We start from the raw sequence: 23,077 nt of genomic DNA, 5'->3' as shown, positions 1-23,077 counted from the left end.
CCGTTGAGAGCTTGAATAATAGACACTCCAGCCCAGTTGGTGGCGATAATGCACCTTTGCAAGCAAACCACTGACATTTCATTGTTTGCGATCCGCCATAAAAATAAATAAATAAAAAAACACGAAGGAGAAGAAGAAAACAACCCCATTTCAGTTTCCGGCGCGGAGTAATACCGTACCTCACAGCACATCCAATGCAAGTCAATGGAGGAGACAAAAACTACGATAAAACCTGTTGGAAAGCATATTTTGCAGCGATTTTTGTGTGAGCATATCAGTGGACACCCCTGACCACTCGGTGAGTTTCACGTCTTTGTAAACAAAAGTTTAATGTGTTTTAGGAAGGAGTGTTCGAGTGCACCTATACACCCAGTCTACTGGTGGGGGGGAAAACGAAAGAAACCTAAAATTCTCGGGACAGCAGCATTTGTCCAAAATTTAATCTTAACCGTTCTATTTCATCAGAAACGATCTGTAAACAGGGCTTTAAGTGTAAAATACCGAACTTGTCCTTTAAGTACATATTTTATCATCACTCAGTGCAGTGCATACTTGTGTGTGAACTTGAACCCAGTGTAGGCGTACAGGCTTGTGTGTGTGTGTGTGTGTGTGTCTCACCTGTGTGTGTGTGATGGGGCTGATGCCCTTACTCTCGTGAGACAGGAACAGGTGGATGGATTTGAAGAGCTCATGAACAGAGCAGCGGAATTCCTCCTCGCTCTGGCCTCCGGTGGCCGCCGCGTACAGACGCCGGGACTGCACAATGTACTTAAACAAGTACTCTGACGCCTGTGGGCCATATGACATCAAACTATTGTTATTTAAATTAATATTTAAATCACATTAAAAAAAAATCCTAACTAAAAATGTTTAAAATGATTTTTTAACCCTGTTAAAGGCACACTATGCAGTTTCTGTTTTCTCAAACAATAAGTCCCCTAGAGTTGCTGTGAAGTACTTGTATTTAACGTTAATGTCGTAAATACCACTCACAAAGAGCCGTCTCTCCACTCTTCCGACTGCGCTTTCTTCGTCGATGCTGCCATGATTCACGTCTGAAACGCGTGCTAGTGTCTTCCATAGAGGCTGCTTCATATGTTGTTGATGTATGTGACGTCGTGACGTAAAGCCAGTCGTGATTCTCGCGAGATTTGTCGGAGCGCCACCTCTCAAACCTGCATTGCTGGTTTTGCCAGCGGCGTCCCCCCCCCCCCCCCTGCTTTGCTATCGGGATGATTCGCCCTACTACGAGTTCGTTTACCATCGAAATGATTTCAAAGCTGTTATATTAAGGTACAAATCTTGCATAGTGTGCCTTTAAAGCCTGACATATAAAATAATAGTCAGTAAAATCTATTATCTATATGGAACAGTTTATTGAACCTTTAGACAAAATATAAACAAAATCTAAAGAAAAGACTTCGCATATGTTTATGTTGAGCATCATATTTGATACATTAAAGCTTTTATTTTATTTTTTTAATATTTTATTTATAGTTTTAATTTTTTACAAAACACAAAAACGAAAAGAAAACAACGAAATAAAACAACAAAAACCCTCTCTCCATAAGACAAGATATTAAACAATCATAAAAATAGAAATAAACCGTAATAAGCATAGATTTACATCTAGTCTGTGGTCATGTCAAGTTGGGTCAGGATGTTCAAAAAAGGAGTCCAAGTCAGTTCAAAGTCATCTAGTTTTCCTCGGATAGAATGTAGAATTTTTTCTGGTGTGCAGTACGACAGGAGTTCATTAGCCCAGTGTTTTTGGCTGGGGGGGGGATGACACTCTTCCAATCCTTCAGGATACATTTCTTGGCAGCCACATTAAAGCTTTTATGACTATATAGTATGATATAGTGAGAATATGAAGCTCACACTAGTGAAGAAAAAACACCTCAGTTTTATTTAGAGGCCCAAACTGAGCAGAAATATGCAATTTGGTGCAGATGCTGATATTTATATGGTCCAAAAAAAAGCTTGTAATGTAAATCAATCAGATTTTTATAGCAGTATAACAGACTACTTACATAAAATGCATACAGTATATAAATATCAGATGTCACTCTTTATCTCCCAATAATAAGTCTTAGTAAGATGATATTTAAATGCTTATTTGTATGATCAAAGCTCTGTAGATTCTTATTGTGAGGGCAAAATATATAATGCAATTTAAATGATGATGATTGAGAGACGAAGAAATAAATGTACCTCAAAAGCCTGATGGATCATATTTGATACTCGCATTTAAACATGGTTTTTGCTTCAGTCCGACGATCAATCAGACGACAGAAAGCATGTAGTAGATTGTGTAGAAACAAAGTTTTTTCAGAAATTTTTTGATCATGTTGATCATTTAGAGGCTTTAGAAATTTGCATATCAAATATGGTGGAGAAGGCTTTACAGGGTTAATTATATATATATATATATATATATATATATATATATATATATATATATATATATATATATATATATATATATATATATATATATATATAAAATGTAATATATATTGAACATATTGCATTATCTGTTTCTTTATTACTTTTTGAAGAAGAAAAAAAAAATCTGTAAACATACTGTAGTGTAAAGAGCATTTTCTGTTTTTAAACATTTCAATCAGAAAGAGCAAAAATACCACAAGATGAACCCAAAGAGGTTTGAAGGGTTCAAGGTAAGAAAGTGGGAATTGCTTTCAAACAACACCTTTGAAGGGTGTAAACGAGTGTGGATGCATTTGGAGAATGTGCCTGGTGGTCCCACGGCGGGTCATAAAAGCAGAACGGCAAATGAAGAAAGAAAAGACTGAATGTTTGTAGCTTAATTGCATGATGGGTAAGAAAAGAAGTTCCTGTGGGTGAGAGAGGCTGGAGAGGTAGAACAGATGCATCAAGGATATTCATAGCTGCTGGGGAGAAAGCTTAGATGATCAGGACAGAGAACCAGCAGGGGGTGAGGGTTTATTCATGATAGACTGAGAGAGAGAGAGAGAGAGAGAGAGAGAGAGAGAGAGAGAGAGAGAGAGAGAGAGAGAGAGAGAGAGAGAGAGAGAGAGAGAGAGATGCATATGTTTCCTCATAGATTTGCATACATACACATACATCCTGAATGAAACGCATGTTAGCGTTCTCACCTTCAAAACCTGCTGGATCTGTTCCTGGTGCTCGGCATCAATGATACGATCCACATACCACTTCAACACACGGATAAGATCCCTGCAAGCACAATCCGGGAATATCAGACATCAGGAGCAAAAAAAAAAAAAAAAAAACAGTTTGCTAAAACTTGCCATTTATGTATGAATGTTGTACGTTTCTGTTTGTCCTGCAGGGAACATGCATAATATCGCAAATTATTCATAGGCAGTGCTCAAGATTATACAGAGCCTCTAAAATGACATCTGCAGGGAAAAGAAAAAAGTTTGCATGCTCATTTAGACTGTTCGGTACCTTTACATCCTTGATTTTTTTTTTCATTCACTAGTTTTTATTTAGTTATATATTAGATTTTAAATTCAATTCACTTTTTAATGGCGAATAAACAGGTTTAAACTACCTTTCAAAAGTTTTGCTTTTGCTCTTCTGCTTAAAAGGCTGAATTTATTTGACTAAAAATACATTAAAAACAGTAATATTGTTAAATATCATTACAATTTAAAATAACCGTTTCTATTTGAATATATTTTAAAAGGTCATTTATTCCTGTGATGCAAAGCTGAATTTTCAGCCATTACTGGATTACTTCAGTGTCACATGATCCTTCAGAAATCATTCTAATATGCTGATTTGCTGCTCAATTGTTAATATAGTTTTTAGTTTTTGACAAAAAAAGATTTCACTGCTAGTTTTTGTCTTCATAATATTATAAATATTTGTCCATCAACAATCATAACCTTGATAAGATTACAAAATTAAAGTATTCCTTAATTCTGACTGATTCCAAGACTCCTCATCGAGTATATGAAGTAAATCTGACGCATATCTTCAAATTTGCTCATGCACCTAAGAGGTTTTGTAAAGTTTAGGAACCGACCCCCAGAATCAGAGCGCTCTGACAGGTTGAATGCTGTTCCAAGGTCAGTAAAGGTCCTTAACGGTCCAGTGTATCCCATGAGAAGTCTTAAACACTCAAGTGATGAAACGTCTGAGATGTTTCAAGTGATGGTAACAATGAATCAGTGGAGTTAGAGTGCACAGGTCTTCATGAATACTTAATACAGCTGCCATGAAACTTTGTAAATAAACTCTGATTTAATGGTCTCTGTTGCCAGTCAGAACCCATTACAATGGTTTAAAACGTCCTTCGGGTCCAATTCATCAAAATCTGTGTGAGAAGGACAGTGTGTGTAAAGGTGTACATATATTCACAGTCTGTGGACGGCATCTACAGTGGGTCAATATCTTGGAAAACCTGGAAAAAAATACTTGAGGAAATAACAGTGAGGATAGTTTACTTTTGGTTAAACTTTTCTATTTGGCTATGTTGTTTTAAGGATGTTGTGATTAATTATAAATGGGGGGGGGGGGGGAATAATTGGAGGAAAACTGGGTCTTTATGAGCCTCTTGTTGATTTCGGAAGCCCATGAGAGTAATTTGGCCATAAGGAGAACATTTTTAACATTCCCAGCATGGGATTGCAATTAATGTCAGCCACAGTGTAATACTAGCTTTCATTCCCCCTAAAGATTTGACTTGAAATCCAATTAGATCTTAATTAAACACACTGTAACACATTGATAAAATCAACTGCCTTAAAAATAGTCTTATCATGGTCTTTAACCATATCAAGAATAATCTTTATACATTATTTATCCTATTTATATTCACCAAGATCTGACAACACAGCCTTCAGTTCAGTTCGGTTTGATCAGATTCAATTTGATTGGAAATGGTTTAGTTCAGTTCAGCTTTCTGTTTTGTTTTGTTTGATTCAAGTCAATTCAGCTTTCTTCAGATAGATTCGATTCAGTTTTGCTTGATTCATTTCAGCTTGGTTCAATTCAGTTAAACTCATTTCTTTTCAGTTCAACCTGTTGTCAATTTCAAAAATCTGTTCAGTTAGATTCAATTCAGTTGTGTTCTGTTTTGTTCAGTCTGATTCAATGTGATATAAATCGGTTCAGTTTTGTTTGTTTGCTTTTTTCATTTAATTCAGCTTTGTTCAGATAGAATTGAATAGAATAGTTTTGTTTGATTAAAGGCACACTATGCAGTTTCCGTTTTTCTCAAACAGCGCCCCCTAGAGTCGCTGTGGAGTACTTGTATTTAACGTTACTGTCGTAAATACCACTCACGCAGAGCCGTCTCTGCACTCTTCCGACCACGCTTTCTTCGTTGTCTTCATCGACTGTTAGATCCGACTCAATTCATGAGCAAATTTCTACACCTAGATTGTGCCATAAATTACTAATGTAATACGGACCTCTTATTTCACACTACTTAGCGTTGCAAACACTATAATGTGACTCAACTGTTTATTCTCTAGCGATAACAGCCGTAAATGCCCTAGCAGCATCAGCTACATTTACTTTAGATACTTCAGGATTATTGACACTCAGTTTGAACCCAGCGACTCTATTTTTCACAACCCTGAGACAAATCGCCAATTCACCACCGCATCCATCCTGACTGTAGATTAACCTTAGTGTGTCTTTGAGCATGCTGGGAAACACAGCGCAGTGTGAAAATGTATGTGTGTGTGAGTGTGGTTACAAAGCACATAAAATCAAACTGAAAATAGGCTGTGAAAAAAAAAACTCTGAAAGTGGGATTTTCCGGTCTCTTTTGAAATATAACAGTAAAATATAATACTATGTAAACATAGGCCTAACGCACACGATGCAAAATAAAATAAAAAACAATGTTAACACACTTAATGTGCACTGCAAAATAAAATCAATTAATAAATAAATGATTACATTAATTAAAATAAATTAAATTAAAATGAAATAAAAATGAATTTAGGCATCAAAAAATTGTAAGAAATGTAAATAATGCATACAATGCAAAATAAAAATAAAATAAATGTTTGAATGTAGGCATCACAACATAATAGGAATTGTAAATATGCACTTAACACACAATGCAAAATGAAATAAAATAAAAGAAGAAATAATAATAAAAAAGAAACAGCATTACACGGGACACGGGACAGAAACACAGCACAGCATTATGGGAACTGGGTGACGGGAACAGTGCGAGAGTGAGTATTTTGCAGGCCGCCCACATCCACCTCAGCTCTGACACTGATGCTCCACACTTCAGTGCGTTACAGAAGAGAGACCACATCTACTGCCCACACACACAACAACACAACCACAACGCCTCATTACTGACAGACAGCACGGCCAGAACACACCGCACACACACACACACACACACACACTGCTTTCATTCAGAGAGCTTAGGCTACGAAACTATTCCAAAGTTCTGTTTCCTTTTTCTCTTAACATTAAATTTTGCATTGTACAAGCATTTTGCAAAGGCGAATACCTAGAGCACGTGTCTCGAGATACACATTTTAAAAGCTGACTTGACTGGCATCTTAAAAAACGCTTGCTGCATTTTCTGTGTGAGACGTGCAAAAGACAAGAACACTGCGGTCTTCAGAAAGCTTTTTCATCAGTTACGATTAAAAAAAAAACGTTTGTCTTAAGAATCTTGATTTTTAACAGAATTTCTCCGCTCCTAATGTTTACCTGTAGGACAGAGCACCAGCGAAGTGGTTCTCGATGTAGTTGTCCATTACGGGCTTGAAGAGCTGGAATTTGCTGTCCTGCAGCAGATTTATAACGTGCACCTGAGGAGAAAACAAAAATCGTCACCTCAGTAAGGTCGTAAGCTAACTTTAGCAAAAATATGAACATAATTTTCGCTAATTAAGTCCCTTTCGATTCCTATCAGGGTTTATTTTTCAATACTGATCAGCAGAATCAACAACCGAATCAGTTTCCCAATCACCTCCTAGAGTAACAATCTTTGGTGAATCAACCATTTGTGAATCAATTGTTTGGCAGATCCATTAAATCCATTGTCAGATCAAACACTGACGAACTGAATCAACTATCTGTGCATCAAACATCAACATATTAACCACTGGTGAATCAATCATTGATGAATCAGCCACTGATAAATTAAATTATATTATTATGTGAAAAGGAGGCAGCTGAGGAATGATATGAGACTTGAAACTAGCACCGCTTCGTAGGAAATCACTTGCCCTAGAATGGGCCGCAGAATGCAGCAATTGACCAATCAGAATAAAATATTCCAGAGAACCAAGTAAAAAGTAAAGTTATTGTATAAAACAATTCCCACACAGCCTAAGAGAACACTCAATCATGCAGAGTTTATTTAAAATGTGCTTTCTGATCTAGAAGTACTTTTGTTCTGCCTGAAATAAAGAGGATATGAGGACAGGAGTTGGATTATAGCAAGAGAAGTCTAAGATGGATTTTACGAGTTGCCATATTTGGCATGTAACCGTGGTTACACAGTCGAGGAGAGATGAGGAGAGCATCTTGTACTCATTAACAGCAAGAAACTGTCTCCTTGCGGAGGAGATGGATGAGTTTGTATGAGTTTGCAGTCAAAACATGTAGAGTGAGTATCTGTGGAAACTAGAAACTTGAGACCAATGCATTGTCTACATTTTATACATTCACATTTAAACTAAATATCACTCACCAGGCAGTCAAACACCTTTAGTCCATACCGCTGGGGACTCTCGTCTAAAATCCCAAACAAGGTGTCCAGAGTGTCCTGTAAAAACTGTACAGAGAGAAATCCAAATGTTAGAGAGTCAATTCTATGCTATTTCTGCAGTTTCAGTGGTAGAAGTTGCTGTGTGTGGTTTATACCTTAACAATTTCAGTGCCATCAATGTCCTTGAGTTTGGAGAGGCAGTCAAGGATTCTGTCCAGATTGATTCTCCATTTCAGCAGGTCCAACATGTCACCTGAAAACAACACAAGAAACATGCACTTTTGAAGGTAAACCATTTAAATTGGGTTTCATTAATAAAATGGCTGAGTCAAATCATTTGTCAAATCACCTGTTTGTGTATCAACCTTTAGTGAATCAACCATTGATGGGTCTGTTAAATCCCTTTGCGGATCAAATGTTGCCAAATCAACCACTAGTGAATTAACAACTATTTAATCAAACACCGGCCAATAACCTGTTTTCATATCAGCAGTTGACAAATCAAACACTGAAAAATTAATAATAGGCAAATCAACTGTCAACATATAAACCAGTGGTGAATCATTGACGAATCACCTGCTGACAAATCAACTGTTGGGTGAATAAACCATCGACAAATCCAAATAAATCATTGACGAATCACTGATGAATCACCTGCTGACAAATCAACTGTTGGGTGAATAAACCATCAACAAATCCAAATAAATCATTGATGAATCAATCATTGGTTAATATGTTGACAATTGATTTGCAGACAGTTGATTAGCCAATTGTTAATTCTTTAGTGGTGGATTTGCCAATTTCTGATATTCAGTGGTGAATCATTGACGAATCTAAATCAATCATTGATGAATCACATGTGAATCAACTGTTGGTGAATTAACCAGTACCAAATCAACCATTGGCGAATCAACTGCTGGTGAATCAACCAGTACCAAATCAACCATTGGCGAATCAACTGCTGGTGAATCAACCAGTACCAAATCAACCATTGGCGAATCAACAGCTGGTGAATCAACCAGTACCAAATCAACCATTGGCGAATCAACTGCTGGTGAATCAACCAGTACCGAATCAACCATTGGCGAATCAACAGCTGGTGAATCAACCAGTACCAAATCAACCATTGGCGAATCAACTGCTGGTGAATCAACCAGTACCAAATCAACCACTGGCGAATCAACTGCTGGTGAATCAACCAGTACCGAATCAACCATTGGCGAATCAACAGCTGGTGAATCAACCAGTACCAAATAAAGCACTGGTGAATCAACAGTCATCAATGGTGTCAACCGCTGGAGAATCAACCAGTACAAAACCAACCATTGGCGAATCAACTGCTGGTGAATCAACCAGTACCAAATCAACCATTGGCAAATCAACAGCTGGTGAATCAACCAGTACCAAATCAACCATTGGCGAATCAACTGTTGGTGAATCAACCAGTACCAAATCAACCATTGGCGAATCAACTGCTGGTGAATCAACCAGTACCAAATCAACCACTGGCGAATCAACTGCTGGTGAATCAACCAGTACCGAATCAACCATTGGCGAATCAACAGCTGGTGAATCAACCAGTACCAAATAAAGCACTGGTGAATCAACAGTCATCAATGGTGTCAACCGCTGGCGAATCAACCAGTACAAAACCAACCATTGGCGAATCAACTGCTGGTGAATCAACCAGTACCAAATCAACCATTGGCAAATCAACAGCTGGTGAATCAACCAGTACCAAATCAACCATTGGCAAATCAACAGCTGGTGAATCAACCAGTACCAAATCAACCATTGGCGAATCAACTGCTGGTGAATCAACCAGTACCAAATCAACCATTGGCGAATCAACTGCTGGTGAATCAACTAGTACCAAATCAACCATTGGCGAATCAACAGCTGGTGAATCAACCAGTACAAAACCAACCATTGGCGAATCAACTGCTGGTGAATCAACCAGTACCAAATCAACCATTGGCGAATCAACAGCTGGTGAATCAACCAGTACCAAATCAACCATTGGCGAATCAACTGCTGGTGAATCAACCAGTACCAAATCAACCATTGGCGAATCAACAGCTGGTGAATCAACCAGTACCAAATCAACCATTGGCGAATCAACTGCTGGTGAATCAACCAGTACCAAATCAACCATTGGCGAATCAACTGCTGGTGAATCAACCAGTACAAAACCAACCATTGGCGAATCAACTGCTGGTGAATCAACCAGTACCAAATCAACCATTGGCGAATCAACAGCTGGTGAATCAACCAGTACCAAATCAACCATTGGCGAATCAACTGCTGGTGAATCAACCAGTACCAAATCAACCATTGGCGAATCAACAGCTGGTGAATCAACCAGTACAAAACCAACCATTGGCGAATCAACTGCTGGTGAATCAACCAGTACCAAATCAACCATTGGCGAATCAACAGCTGGTGAATCAACCAGTACCAAATCAACCATTGGCGAATCAACTGCTGGTGAATCAACTAGTACCAAATCAACCATTGGCGAATCAACTGCTGGTGAATCAACCAGTACCAAATCAACCATTGGCGAATCAACAGCTGGTGAATCAACCAGTACCAAATCAACCATTGGCGAATCAACTGCTGGTGAATCAACCAGTACCAAATCAACCATTGGCGAATCAACTGCTGGTGAATCAACCAGTACCAAATCAACCATTGGCGAATCAACTGCTGGTGAATCAACTAGTACCAAATCAACCATTGGCGAATCAACTGCTGGTGAATCAACCAGTACAAAACCAACCATTGGCGAATCAACTGCTGGTGAATCAACCAGTACCAAATCAACCATTGGCGAATCAACAGCTGATGAATCAACCAGTACCAAATAAAGCACTGGTGAATCAACAGTCATCAATGGTGTCAACCGCTGGCGAATCAACCAGTACAAAACCAACCATTTGCGAATCAACCATTGTCATATCAACAATTGGTGAATCAACCACTGGTTAATCAACCGGTAGTAAATCAATCACTAGCGAATCAACCTAAGGTGAATAAACCGTCATCATTGGTGTCAACCACTGGCAAATCAACCTGTACAAAACCGACCATTGGCGAATCAACTCTAGGTGAATTAACCAGCATCATATGAACCATTGGTGAATAAACCGCTGACGAATCAACTGGTCAAATGATCTATGAACCTTTAAAGTTGCCTTTTAAAACATTTGCATGTGATGGGACAATGCAAGAATAACAAAGAAATAAAGACATGATTCACCTTAAGGTAACATTTAAAACCATACCGTAAAACCGTAAAACCATAAGTACTTGTAGTTAATTAATATTACTCAGTACTTATTTGAGTAAGTACAATGTAACTAATAAAGTGTAACCTAACTTAATATTTATGCAAGTGGTTTTGTCTATAGTTCATTATAGCTCAAAGGTCAGGATGAATATAATCAGTCTCAAGCTTCAGGCTTTTTAAAGTTTAGCCGAGTATAGATGCAATATAAACTGAATCTAACTTGGGATCAGTGCCTTCGTTAAATAACAGCCAGATGGCAGTTAATAAGTGTGCAGTTGGGCGAAGGCACGGCAGAGCCGCAGAGACACTGGGCGAACTTCCAAGGTCAACAGAGGCAGGTGTGGGCTCAGCCCGCTGTGATCTCTGCTCCAAACGCAGACCTCTCGGTTCTCTGCCACTGTTACCATGACATTCACCTGCTGAAGGGCTCAGATCAATATATCACAATATCAAGGTCGTGATGCAGAGACGGGGCCATATGGCACAAAGACAAACGGTATTTCTGAAATCAGCGCTTTCCAACAGCCTGGATGGGACAGATTTGAGATCGTATGGAACAGCTGACCGAGATGTTAATTTCTAGTACTATTTACTTGCTGGAAATTTTATTCTTGATGCGTTTATCCCAGATCAGATTTAACTTAATTGCAAATTTTAAATCTAAATAACATTATTTCAAAAATGAGGTTTTATGGCATACTGTGAGGAGGAACTTTGTCTCACCATTCTGAGTGAGTTTAGTGGAGCAGAGAGACGACTGGATCCAGAAGGACTCTTTGCTGTTCTTTATTGTCTGGTTGTTGGCCGGCTGGAGGCTGGCTTTGGAAAACGGCAGTTTGAGGTACCGAGCAGGATCCTGAAGATCAGCTGTCTCTTCACACTGTTATGAGAGAGAAGTTCAAAGGCATGAGATGTTGATGACATACACACACAGTGAGACCAACGGGGTGATTTTGTATTAACCCTCTGGTGCTGTTTTACGTTTTAGTTTTTTACTTCTTCGGAATGGTACGAAACTTGGTAAAGGTTTTGGCACTTGCTATGTGATTGTGAACACACACAAAAAAAATCATGGACATGATTTGAGAAGGTTAAATGGTCCAGAAAAAAATAGTCACTTCAACTGTTTGCGGTGATGACTACATTGGAAACTAAATGGAAGTGAATTTCATCTCTGAAAGCAAATTTTTGGAGATATCAACCTCAAATTTGGAACACAACTTGTTTAGATTTATGGCAAAATTGGAACACAACTTGTTTAGATTTATGGCTTTGATTTTTAGAGTAAACATTTTTTTGAAAAAGGTTTTTCACAGTTTTAGAGTAAAACATGTTTTGCCATAAATCTATTTCATATAACATTTTAAAATAGTATTTTTATGCATTTTTCATAATGACAAATTTAAACTTCTGTAACTTTTTTCACTTTTTTTAATTCATTTTTTTACTTCAGCTAAAAAGAGACCAATCTTTAATCGGTGTTTCAAAGCATTCAATATTTATGACGGTTTAAGTTGGAGATTTCATTTTCAGGTCTATGCTCAAAAAGTGGTTAAAAGGTAATGAATGGATCATAATAATTGAATTTACTACCATAAAATCCCCTAAAAATAAAAAATATTATATAGTACAATATAAAATATAGTACATTTATTTAAAGGTATAGTGGAGGATTTTTTACTTCCGGGTGGATCACCTATACTATTGGTCCTCCTAATTGTCAATCATTCTGGTGAATCAATCAAACTTGTTCAAAAAGTGGAGAGGGCGGGTCTTATCTAAAATTCGGAAAGATCCTCCACTGTACCTTTAATTAAAATACAAAATCACCACACAAACAGCATCAGAGGTTTAAATAAGGAAACAATGGTGCCAGAACAATTCATTTTTGGTTGTGTGGCTGGGATTTTGACCTCACAAACATTCAAAGGCATAGTTTTTAAAAGGTTTCAAACTTTTTGATGCCACGGACCCCTAAATATGATGTTCATTTTGCGAGGTACTCCTTTCCTAACTAATAACATGTAATGTTAATGTGTAATGCTAATGTTAATGCTAATGTGTTAATGCGTGTACATTATCTGGAAAATATTGACATATATTTATATATCTGTATCCTTTTTTCTACCCACCATTAGTGTACTGTAAAATGTATAAACCTGAGGAGAAACATAAAATATAACATAAAATATAGCAAAATAACTATAACTATATTTTAATAATTTGGATTCAATGTATTAATACATTTAATTTTATTTATATATTTATTTTCCCCAGACCCCCCCTGACTTAAATTTTGCTCAAATATTTTATAAAAAATTCTAAATGTACTGAATCAGAGATCATTTTGAGTCTGAATTGATCAAATCTGAATTAATACTGAATTATGTTTAATAACATTATTAGATAAGCATTATTATATTATGGCATATTATATTATTATATCATATTAAATTAATAATAGCCTTTTTGTTTTTCTGAATTTTGCAGAACTTGAGGTCCACTTCAGTTGCTTTCAAATGTACTAATTTCAAATGTGCCAATTACATTTTGACTTCACTGTTAATAAAAAACAATGATCATTATTTATATATTTTATATATAATGATAAGATTCGTATACTTAGAGAAAGATTCACAAAGACACACAGTACCTTGTGGACAATGAGCTCATGCGTCCCATCAGGCAGCGGTCTCCCATTGTCCTGCATCAGAGGGACAAAAGAGAAGCCAAAAAGCTTCTTCTCGCCTTTTTCCTTTGCTGCATGAACAGAGAGAACAGTGGTTATGTGAAATGAGTCAATAATGGGAACGTCTAAAATCTCAGAGGGTGGAATAACAAGTGGACGTAAAATCAATGTTCAAGGAAAAAAGTGCATGTGAAGCATAGCGCAGTCTTACTGGAGCAGTGCCTGAGCTCAAAGCGCAAGTGCGTGCCATGAAACATCTCCAGAGGAATGGGCAGTTTGATCTGTTCGGCCCAGCGAGGGCTGTTACTGTGATACAGGACAAAAGAGCGGTGCTCATCTACCCCTGGCTCCCCGGAACCGCAACAAACCAGACCCTGAGACAGAGACATAGAGAACATGAAACTGACCCTAACATTTTTAAGAAATATTTCTAGTCATATTGTGAACCATTCAACAGCGCATAATATTATTGAAGTAATCATGAACGGAAAATGATATGATGATTTTGTACATTTTGGGCAAAAAGTTGCTCTTTATTTTAAAAAAAATTTTTTTTTTACAATAACAAAAAAATATTATTTTGAAAAAAAAAATAAAAGTTGAAAAACAACTATAAATAAATAAATACATAAATACAGTTGTGGTCAGAATTAATGGCACCCCTGGTAAATATGATCAAAAATGGCTGTAAAAAAATAAATCTGCATTGTTTATCCTTTTGATCTTGTTTTGGACCGTTGTCCTGATGGAAGATCCAACCACGGCCCATTATAATATTTCTAGCAGAGGTTGTCAGGTTTTGATTTTTTATCGGTTGGTATTTGCTAGAATCCATAATACCATGTATCTGAACAAGAAGTCCAGGACCTCCAGAAGAAAAATAGGCCCAACAACATATAAGATCCAGCGGTATATTTAACCGTAGACATGGGGTACTTTTTATCCCTGTTTGCACCAAACACATCTGGTGGCTTTGCTGCCAAAAAGCCCTTTTTTTTGTTTGTTTCATCTGACCACAGAATCCGGTCCCTTTTGAAGATTTACCAGGGTTGCCATTAATTCTGACCACAACTGTATATGCATTTTTATATTATTTATTCAGTTATTTTTACAAAAACAAAAATATTTTTAAAACACACTGCAACTGTATGAAAAGAAAAAATAACATGATTATGTGTCATTGTTGGTCATTATAATATTGACTTTAAAATCTATTTCAGAACAAAGTAAAAAGAAAAATATAAATAATACATATAAAAAAAAAAAAATTACTTTTCTACTGCTGTAATCAAGAACTTATGGGCCTTTATAAATAAAATGATTATTCATATTTATAATATATATTATTGTTTAACAATGTATGAATTACAACTAAATATTCTCTTTTATTAAGAAAAAAATGATCATTACTGAAGTTTAATATTTTGAATGATGTTTCATGTTTTCAAAGTTCAATGCATACAACTCTGATTAAACACTTCTACTTCAAGACAAGAGTTGAACTCAAGTGAATAATGTTGATGAAAAGATTGAAATAAAACATCTAAAATCGAAAAGTGAGAGAGACATATTTATTCATTTATACGCAGGACACAAATGACACGGTCCTCACCTTCAGCAGCTGCCCATCACCTCCAAGCAGATACACAGTGACTTCCACATTACGTGCCACGCTTTTTCCACCTTTCTCAAATTCACCCCTCTCAATGGTCACATACAGATCATTTCTTATTTCACCTGCAGAAGGAAGATAACAGTATCTCGTAAATCTTTTTCAACCAGCACAGCACTTTCAGGCGGTTATCGGGTGTTGAAATCACCCTATCAGGAGAGGTTGCTGAAAATGGATTTGGATTTTTTTCTATTGTCTGCTGATCCATTGAAAAGTGACCATAAACACTTTGTTTACAATACATCTCAATACAATATTGTTGTATGTATTTATGTAAGGCATATACCTTTATACATACACTCACCTAAAGGATTATTAGGAACACCATACTAATACTGTGTTTGACCCCCTTTCGCCTTCAGAACTGCCTTAATTCTATGTTGCATTGATTCAACAAGGTGCTGAAAGCATTCTTTAGAAATGTTGGCCCATATTGATAGGATAGCATCTTGCAGTTGATGGAGATTTGTGGGATGCACATCCAGGGCACGAAGCTCCCGTTCCACCACATCCCAAAGATGCTCTATTGGGTTGAGATCTGGTGACTGTGGGGGCCATTTTAGTACAGTGAACTCATTGTCATGTTCAAGAAACCAATTTGAAATGATTCGAGCTTTGTGACATGGTGCATTATCCTGCTGGAAGTAGCCATCAGAGGATGGGTACATGGTGGTCATAAAGGGATGGACATGGTCAGAAACAATGCTCAGGTAGGCCGTGGCATTTAAACGATGCCCAATTGGCACTAAGGGGCCTAAAGTGTGCCAAGAAAACATCCCCCACACCATTACACCAACACCACCACCAGTCTGCACAGTGGTAACAAGGCATGATGGATCCATGTTCTCATTCGGTTTACGCCAAATTCTGACTCTACCATCTGAATGTCTCAACAGAAATCGAGACTCATCAGACCAGGCAACATTTTTCCAGTCTTCAACTGTCCAATTTTGGTGAGCTCGTGCAAATTGTAGCCTCTTTTTCCTATTTGTAGTGGAGATGAGTGGTACCCGGTGGGGTCTTCTGCTGTTGTAGCCCATCCGCCTCAAGGTTGTGCATGTTGTGGCTTCACAAATGCTTTGCTGCATACCTCGGTTGTAACGAGTGCTTATTTCAGTCAAAGTTGCTCTTCTATCAGCTTGAATCAGTCGGCCCATTCTCCTCTGACCTTTAGCATCAACAAGGCATTTTCGCCCACAGGACTGCCGCATACTGGATGTTTTTCCCTTTTCACACCATTCTTTGTAAACCCTAGAAATGGTTGTGCGTGAAAATCCCAGTAACTGAGCAGATTGTGAAATACTCAGACCGGCCCGTCTGGCACCAACAACCATGCCACGCTCAAAATTGCTTAAATCACCTTTCTTTCCCATTCTGACATTCAGTTTGGAGTTCAGGAGATTGTCTTGACCAGGACCACACCCCTAAATGCATTGAAGCAACTGCCATGTGATTGGTTGATTAGATAATTGCATTAATGAGAAATTGAACAGGTGTTCCTAATAATCCTTTAGGTGAGTGTACAGTCTATCAATACAATCTAGGGAGGAAAACAAAAATGTTTCTTTTGGCAACCCACACTTTTTAGTCAATAAATTTCAGCTCCTCAGAGATGTTAGAAACACCACAAAGCATTTCTAATTAGTCTGTCAACACATATGGCTCAAAGGTGCTTCATCGCCAACTGAGGGTGTGAAAGCTAATGTCATATAAAATGTGGCCAAACCAATGCATTATGTAAAAAGAGAACAGAATACAAGCCATTTTTTTCATGAATAACTCCCACTGCTTTTGTCCTTAAGTTGTGTACGTATGTACATTGTGTGACAGCGAGCAAAACAAGAACATCCTGTAAACGTCTGATTTTGAACAACATCGACATTATTTTTCAGACTGCACTATCTTTAGTTATATTATTGTATAAATGACACTGTTATATAATCTTAAAGTTCATGGTAATTCAATACAAAAAGATTTTTCTCCTGTAAAGCCTGTATTCACACTGCAAAGCAATTAATTTACTGCATAATGACATGATTAAGCCATTACAACAGAGGCCACCGAGCGGCCACATTACCATGATGTTGTTGAATGACAAAAGATACTGTAAAGCTGGAGCTTTAATTTGTATAAACATAAATTGAATGGTAATGTGATGTAAAATAAGCAGCATAATGACAACAAAACGTGATTATCCCACCTGGAATGATGATATCAGAGAAACCCAACCTCTTCGTAATGGAGACGTTCCGGGTGAAAAGACGCATGTAATCCTTACGAATCTGCTCCATGTCCCCGTGTAGGAGCTGAAGAGAGACATTAAGGCCTGGAAAATAAACACAAGCGCATTTTAATGAACTTTTGCGGTAACATCTGACAATACTGTAACATGAGTGTCTGCCAACAAAAACAGCTGTACTTCCTGGTTAGTGAAGCATGTCTGGAACATTAGAACATAATCCTAACGGAATGTGTATTATTCAATCACACTTTATTGGGTCTATTTTAAATAAAAGGAAATGGTTTCACTACTTATAAACCAGCATTTTATTATTAAATAGAACGCAAATCTCACAACAAAATATTTCCTATGGATAATGTTTTTTAAGGCAAGGTCACATTAGGGGAAAAAAAAACATTGTGTAGTGATGTATAAAGCACCGCTCACACAGAAGTCACTTTCAAACCAAGGAGCCATCTATTGGCCAACGTGGCAAATTCATGAGAAAAATCTTGAATGGTTAAATGTTTCGGCCTCTCATAAAATTCCAGTTTGCGTGGATTCCTATTGAAATGACTAGATTTGCAGAGCATAAATATCACTGCACTTTTCATTTTTCTATATTTTTCCCTGTGTCTTCAATATCACTTCCACCCTGTTACTTTCACACAATCACTTTAATTAGTTAACTACATCATCCACCAGGAAGTGACATAATTTTAGTAGGGAAAGCAACAGCACACACATCAGTAAGCATCAGCAATGAATTTGATAAATGTTGTAATGTATTGTGGTTTGACTCTCTTTGAAACATTCCACCCAGTTTGCAGACATTATCTGTTAAATCCAGCAGCTGGAGTGCTCTTGATTTCCACTAGAGGGCACTCTTCCCATCTCCTTGAACTACACTTCCCATAACCCACTGCCCGGACTCATTGTTTGATTACTTCCACCTGTGTGTCATTAGCCTTGTTAAAGGGTAACTTATGCCGCGTTCCAGGCAACCTGTAACCCGTGTTTTTCCAACTCGTAACTGGGAGTACATCGTTCCAGGCAACCTGTAACCCGTGTTTTTCCAACCTTATACCCGTGAAAGTGCACTGGAACGGCAATAAAACCCGTAACTTCCCACCCGTGAACTCGTACTATATCAATATACTTCCAGTTACGAGTAGGAAAAACACGGGTTACAGGTTGCCTGGAACGCGGCATAAACCCCTGGTCAGAGCCTGACTCTACCCACTGGCAATATTTGAAAAATGCTGGAAAAGTGGGCAGACCCCAGCGGAGATAGAGGGGACGAACCGAGGGCGGGGCTGAGCGGGGGGGGGGCGTACACCTGAGACCTGCTGTCAGACTCTAAAATGGAGAGTGACTCATAGGGTCGCAAGACGACGTAAAGCACATGCATCTGATGAGTTTTATCGAGTTGATGTCAATAGCGCGCGCTCTCTGTAGGCATATTCATATTTTGCCGCTATGTGGAAAAATCCAGCTAAATGCGCCAGCGCGTTTGTCGACCCCAGAGGATTAACTATGATCACTCACATCAAAACACCGCTGTGGTGGTGGAGTCCATGCAGGAGGAGCAGGGTTTGGCACTGCGTCGCTTTTCAGCGCGAGCTGTGTGGAGAAGCCCATTTCCACCTCTATTGCGTTGTAGAAGCAATCCCGCATAAAATGCAGGTTGCACACTTGAGCTCTAGGCGGGAACTCACGGCCTTCCAGGCCAAGTGCATGCAACCACTGGCGCCTAATTTCCAAGTCTGCTGGAAAGCTATGCAGTCCAGCAGTGCTGTTGCACCCAGCAACACTACACCTACATACCCTCCTGACCACTGTACTAAATACAGATAAATCTACGCTAACTCGTTCCAAGGGCGTGGTGAGCTGGAACCTGCTTATGTCACGTAATACCGCAAACATCCAATAGGAAAATTCAACTGCAGTAGCCACCGTTCAACCTGAAGAGGGCAGCACTCAGACGTTTTTACACCATATATTGTAGAATTAAAACACTTTATACCCAAATGTCCAAAAAGTTACTCGAATCAATGAACAGCACTAATAAAGCCCCATTCTTACAGATCATTAGCTAAAAAAAGTTGGTTTAAGGTTTAGTTACCCTTTAACGCGGCCTATACCAGCCCTGTTTATTCAGTCACTCGTTGCGAAGTCTTGTACGTGTCACACTGCATTTTTGAGCGCTATCCCGATTTTCTGGATTCCCGTTTGCCGTGCTTTCCACCCCTAATAAAAGCAGCGTTTGGATCCTCAACCCGTGTTTCAGAGCAGTTCGTGACAGAATCGCCATCATATTATTAAAATATAATCAAAATTTCAGACGCACGTAACATAACTCTCAATCCTTCTAAACAACAGCCTAGTTTTGTTTTATTTCCACCCTGTAAAAGTTTCATCTGAAGTTACAATTAAAAAGTTACAGAGTTCAAAAGGTCCTGCATAACAGGAATGACCCGACTGCCTCTTGAGTAAATGAATTATGGGTAACCCGGTGCCTTAATCCCCATTTGTAACATTTGTGTTTGTTACCATTACGGCTCCATCGAATCAGTAATATCTTATTGTGTTCCAACACACTTAATGACACGCATTTCTCTGCCTCCCTCATTTATACTTCTGATGAAAGCCAATGATTCTGACATCTGTGCACTAGATTTACACTTTAAAGTCCCAAGTCTCTTTGAAGAAACTTTCCTTTTTTTTCCTGAGTAATTTAATCACAAAGCCAAGCTAGATGTTGAGTTCTTACAGATGGAAATTTCGCCCATTCCCATTCCTTCATTTGTCTGAATGACTTTCATCTCAAGTGTAACCCTGCTGTACATCTGCTGAGGGACACGGCCTACGGTTTAGATTGACACGACAGAAAGTGCATAATCTCCTTCCTGCTAGATTGGCTTTTTTGACTATCTCAGTTTTTTTGTTATCTGGCCCTCTTCCTCCTGCTTCCTCAGGGTCCTTGATTTTTCCATTCTGCTGGAAATACATCACAAATAACAGACATTACAAGTGCATTCTGGGTAATGTTTAAGGTTTGGGTTGCATAGATTAGGTTTGATGTGTTTATAAGCTCTGGAAGCATCATGGCTTCATTATGGTTTGGTAATGTATTCAGAGTAAGCTGCCCACACGAGTGAAATCGCCAGCAGTCCATTCATTTTGAAACCACTTGCGAGATGATGCACACCAAGATTGCATAACTACTACTCCACCACCTCCACAAAACATGGCATCAACAACACAACACAATGCGCTTTCATCTGTTTGCCTTTTTAAACCTAAAGCGAACATTGTAGTTTCTTTTTTTTCTGTTAGTCTTTTAACCCAGCAATAAAATCAATAACAGTAATTAGGCTTTTATACAAGCGATTAGTGAGGAAGCACTGGCGATTTGCTCACTCAAAACATCTCAAGGGACAACAATGACAGACAATGAAAAGGGTCAACTGCTGCTCTCTTTGCACACGATCAATATGGCGTTCCAGTTCACACCGATAGCCGATCTGTGCGTGACTGATTACTACTAATGGTCATCCACAATCATTAACTGAATTACTGCAGATGACTGGATCACATCCAGCTGATTGAGATCTAGCTGAATGAATTACAGGTCAGTTTTTTTGGATTCGACTAATTTTAAAGCTGAAGTGTGTAATTCCCATCCTATCCTGTTTCAATGTGCTGAGACATCTATACGTCAGTCATTGGAAGGTGGATTCTCCCATAAGAAAGGTCCTGTAGTCCAAAAGGTAAACCAGACTTTCAGATAAATACAGCCACAAGATCAAAAAAAATAATAATTTGGCTTGTAAATAATAAATAGTGTTACGAAACAAAATGGAAAAGAAAAACAATGCTATAAACAAATCAAAGAAAACATTATTAAAAATAAAACAAAATAATGAATACAATATAAATACAGTTTACAATTTTTTTCAATTAAAATAAATGAAATAATCATTTACAAGTATATAATTTTATACAATATACAGTACAAGTCAATTTATATGAAATATTATACATTATGAACAAAATCTGAATCAGTGCAGTTACTTGCTTCTTTAAAGAACTTGCTTCTTGCTTGTTTTTGGGGTCTACTAGAATATTTTTTTATAAAAACAAAACAAAAAAAACATTACTTTTCACATATTTTACATTGTTGCAGCACCTCTCTTCCCAGTCTGTCAGTAACGCTCTGCTTAGTTACGGTTCTCTATGAAGCCCCTCCTCTGAAAAGCTCAATGAGCTCTGATTGGTCGGCTGGATCAGTTTGCTGTGATTGGTCAACCGCTTAAATCATGTTTCGTAAATGTAACGCCCCTAACAATAACCGCGAGTTTCAACACACTACTAACACAACTCAACCAGGCCTCACCTATTTCATGTTTGACTTGGGTGGGAATTATTTAAATAAGAATTATTGTGATGTGTTCTTTCCCAGAAGAAAACTCAAGACTACAATCGAGGCGTTTTAGGGAGTTCGGAGACAGTGGGCACTGTATATATATATATAAATATAAATATATATATATATATATATATATATATATATATATATATATATATTTTTTTTTTTTTTTTTTTTTTTTTTATATATATATATTTTTATATATAAAAATTTTTTTTTTACATATATATAAAAATCCCCCAAAAATCCAATATACAGTACTTACATTGAAGTAGACTTGCAGGGATGGGCAACTTCGGTCCTGGAGGGCCACTGTCCTACAGAGTTTAGCTCCAACCCTGAAAAAAATCACCTGCCTGTAACTTTCTAGTAATCCTGAGGACCTTGATTAGCTTGTTCAGGTGTGTTTGATTAGGGTTGGAGCTAAACTCTGTAGGACATTGGCCCTCCAGGACTTAAGTTGCCCATCCCTGAAGTAGAGGCTTGAGCCATATCTAAAGATCAGAATATCATAGAGACTCAGAGGTGCGCTCTTTTGATTTGAGCCAGTAAACAATTTCCAAACAAACATTGTAGCCACCACATACTGTAACAACATGCTTAAAACTGCAGCTCTTTGAGTCATACAGACGTCATAAAAACAAAAGCGCCTGAATAACAGCTCTGCTCGGTCTCTCTATTGAATACATATGGATGCTTTGACTGCAGGCTTCTTCTGCTGTTCAGAACCTGTTGCTAGGAGAAAACCCAGCATTTCACTGTAAAGAGTTCTGCTATTTATATCTTAAGAGCAAGAAGAAAAGAAATTCTGCAGCATGATTTGGTACGATTTGAATACTTCAATTAAATGGATCAATTGGTTCAGAAAAACGCTGTTGCTATGACAGACAAAATGTTCTTTAAAGGGGAAGTTCACCAAAAAAATAAAATTGTGTGAAAACTGTGCGAGGAACAGACCATCATTTTGAAATTTGGCCTTGTCAACATTTTAAAAACAGTGTTTTAGGCCAAACAGAGCGGAAAAACTGACAGTTCCACTCGAAGCAAATCACTGTCACGT

General features: G+C 37.9%; 1 protein-coding gene across 1 annotated transcript in view; it reads right to left on the bottom strand.

Moving 5' to 3' along the window:
• dock4a (dedicator of cytokinesis 4a) overlaps positions 1 to 23,077 on the bottom strand; it is a 73,264-nt gene that overhangs the window by 21,401 nt on the left and 28,786 nt on the right. The window contains exons 13-22 of the mRNA XM_079859477.1: positions 17,565 to 17,690; positions 15,305 to 15,429; positions 13,904 to 14,066; positions 13,657 to 13,763; positions 11,727 to 11,883; positions 7,867 to 7,964; positions 7,694 to 7,777; positions 6,706 to 6,806; positions 3,141 to 3,222; positions 619 to 789 (exon numbers count right to left, since the gene is read on the bottom strand). Coding sequence (XP_079715603.1) covers positions 619 to 789; positions 3,141 to 3,222; positions 6,706 to 6,806; positions 7,694 to 7,777; positions 7,867 to 7,964; positions 11,727 to 11,883; positions 13,657 to 13,763; positions 13,904 to 14,066; positions 15,305 to 15,429; positions 17,565 to 17,690 — 1,214 coding nt within the window. The remainder of the gene's footprint in view (positions 1 to 618; positions 790 to 3,140; positions 3,223 to 6,705; positions 6,807 to 7,693; positions 7,778 to 7,866; positions 7,965 to 11,726; positions 11,884 to 13,656; positions 13,764 to 13,903; positions 14,067 to 15,304; positions 15,430 to 17,564; positions 17,691 to 23,077) is intronic.

This window comes from Squalius cephalus, assembly GCF_949319135.1.
Source record: "Squalius cephalus genome assembly, chromosome: 23".
NCBI classification, from domain to species: Eukaryota; Metazoa; Chordata; class Actinopteri; order Cypriniformes; family Leuciscidae; genus Squalius; species Squalius cephalus.
The sequence above is the reverse complement of the archived record's forward strand: the minus strand, read 5'-3'. Positions and strand labels throughout refer to the sequence as shown.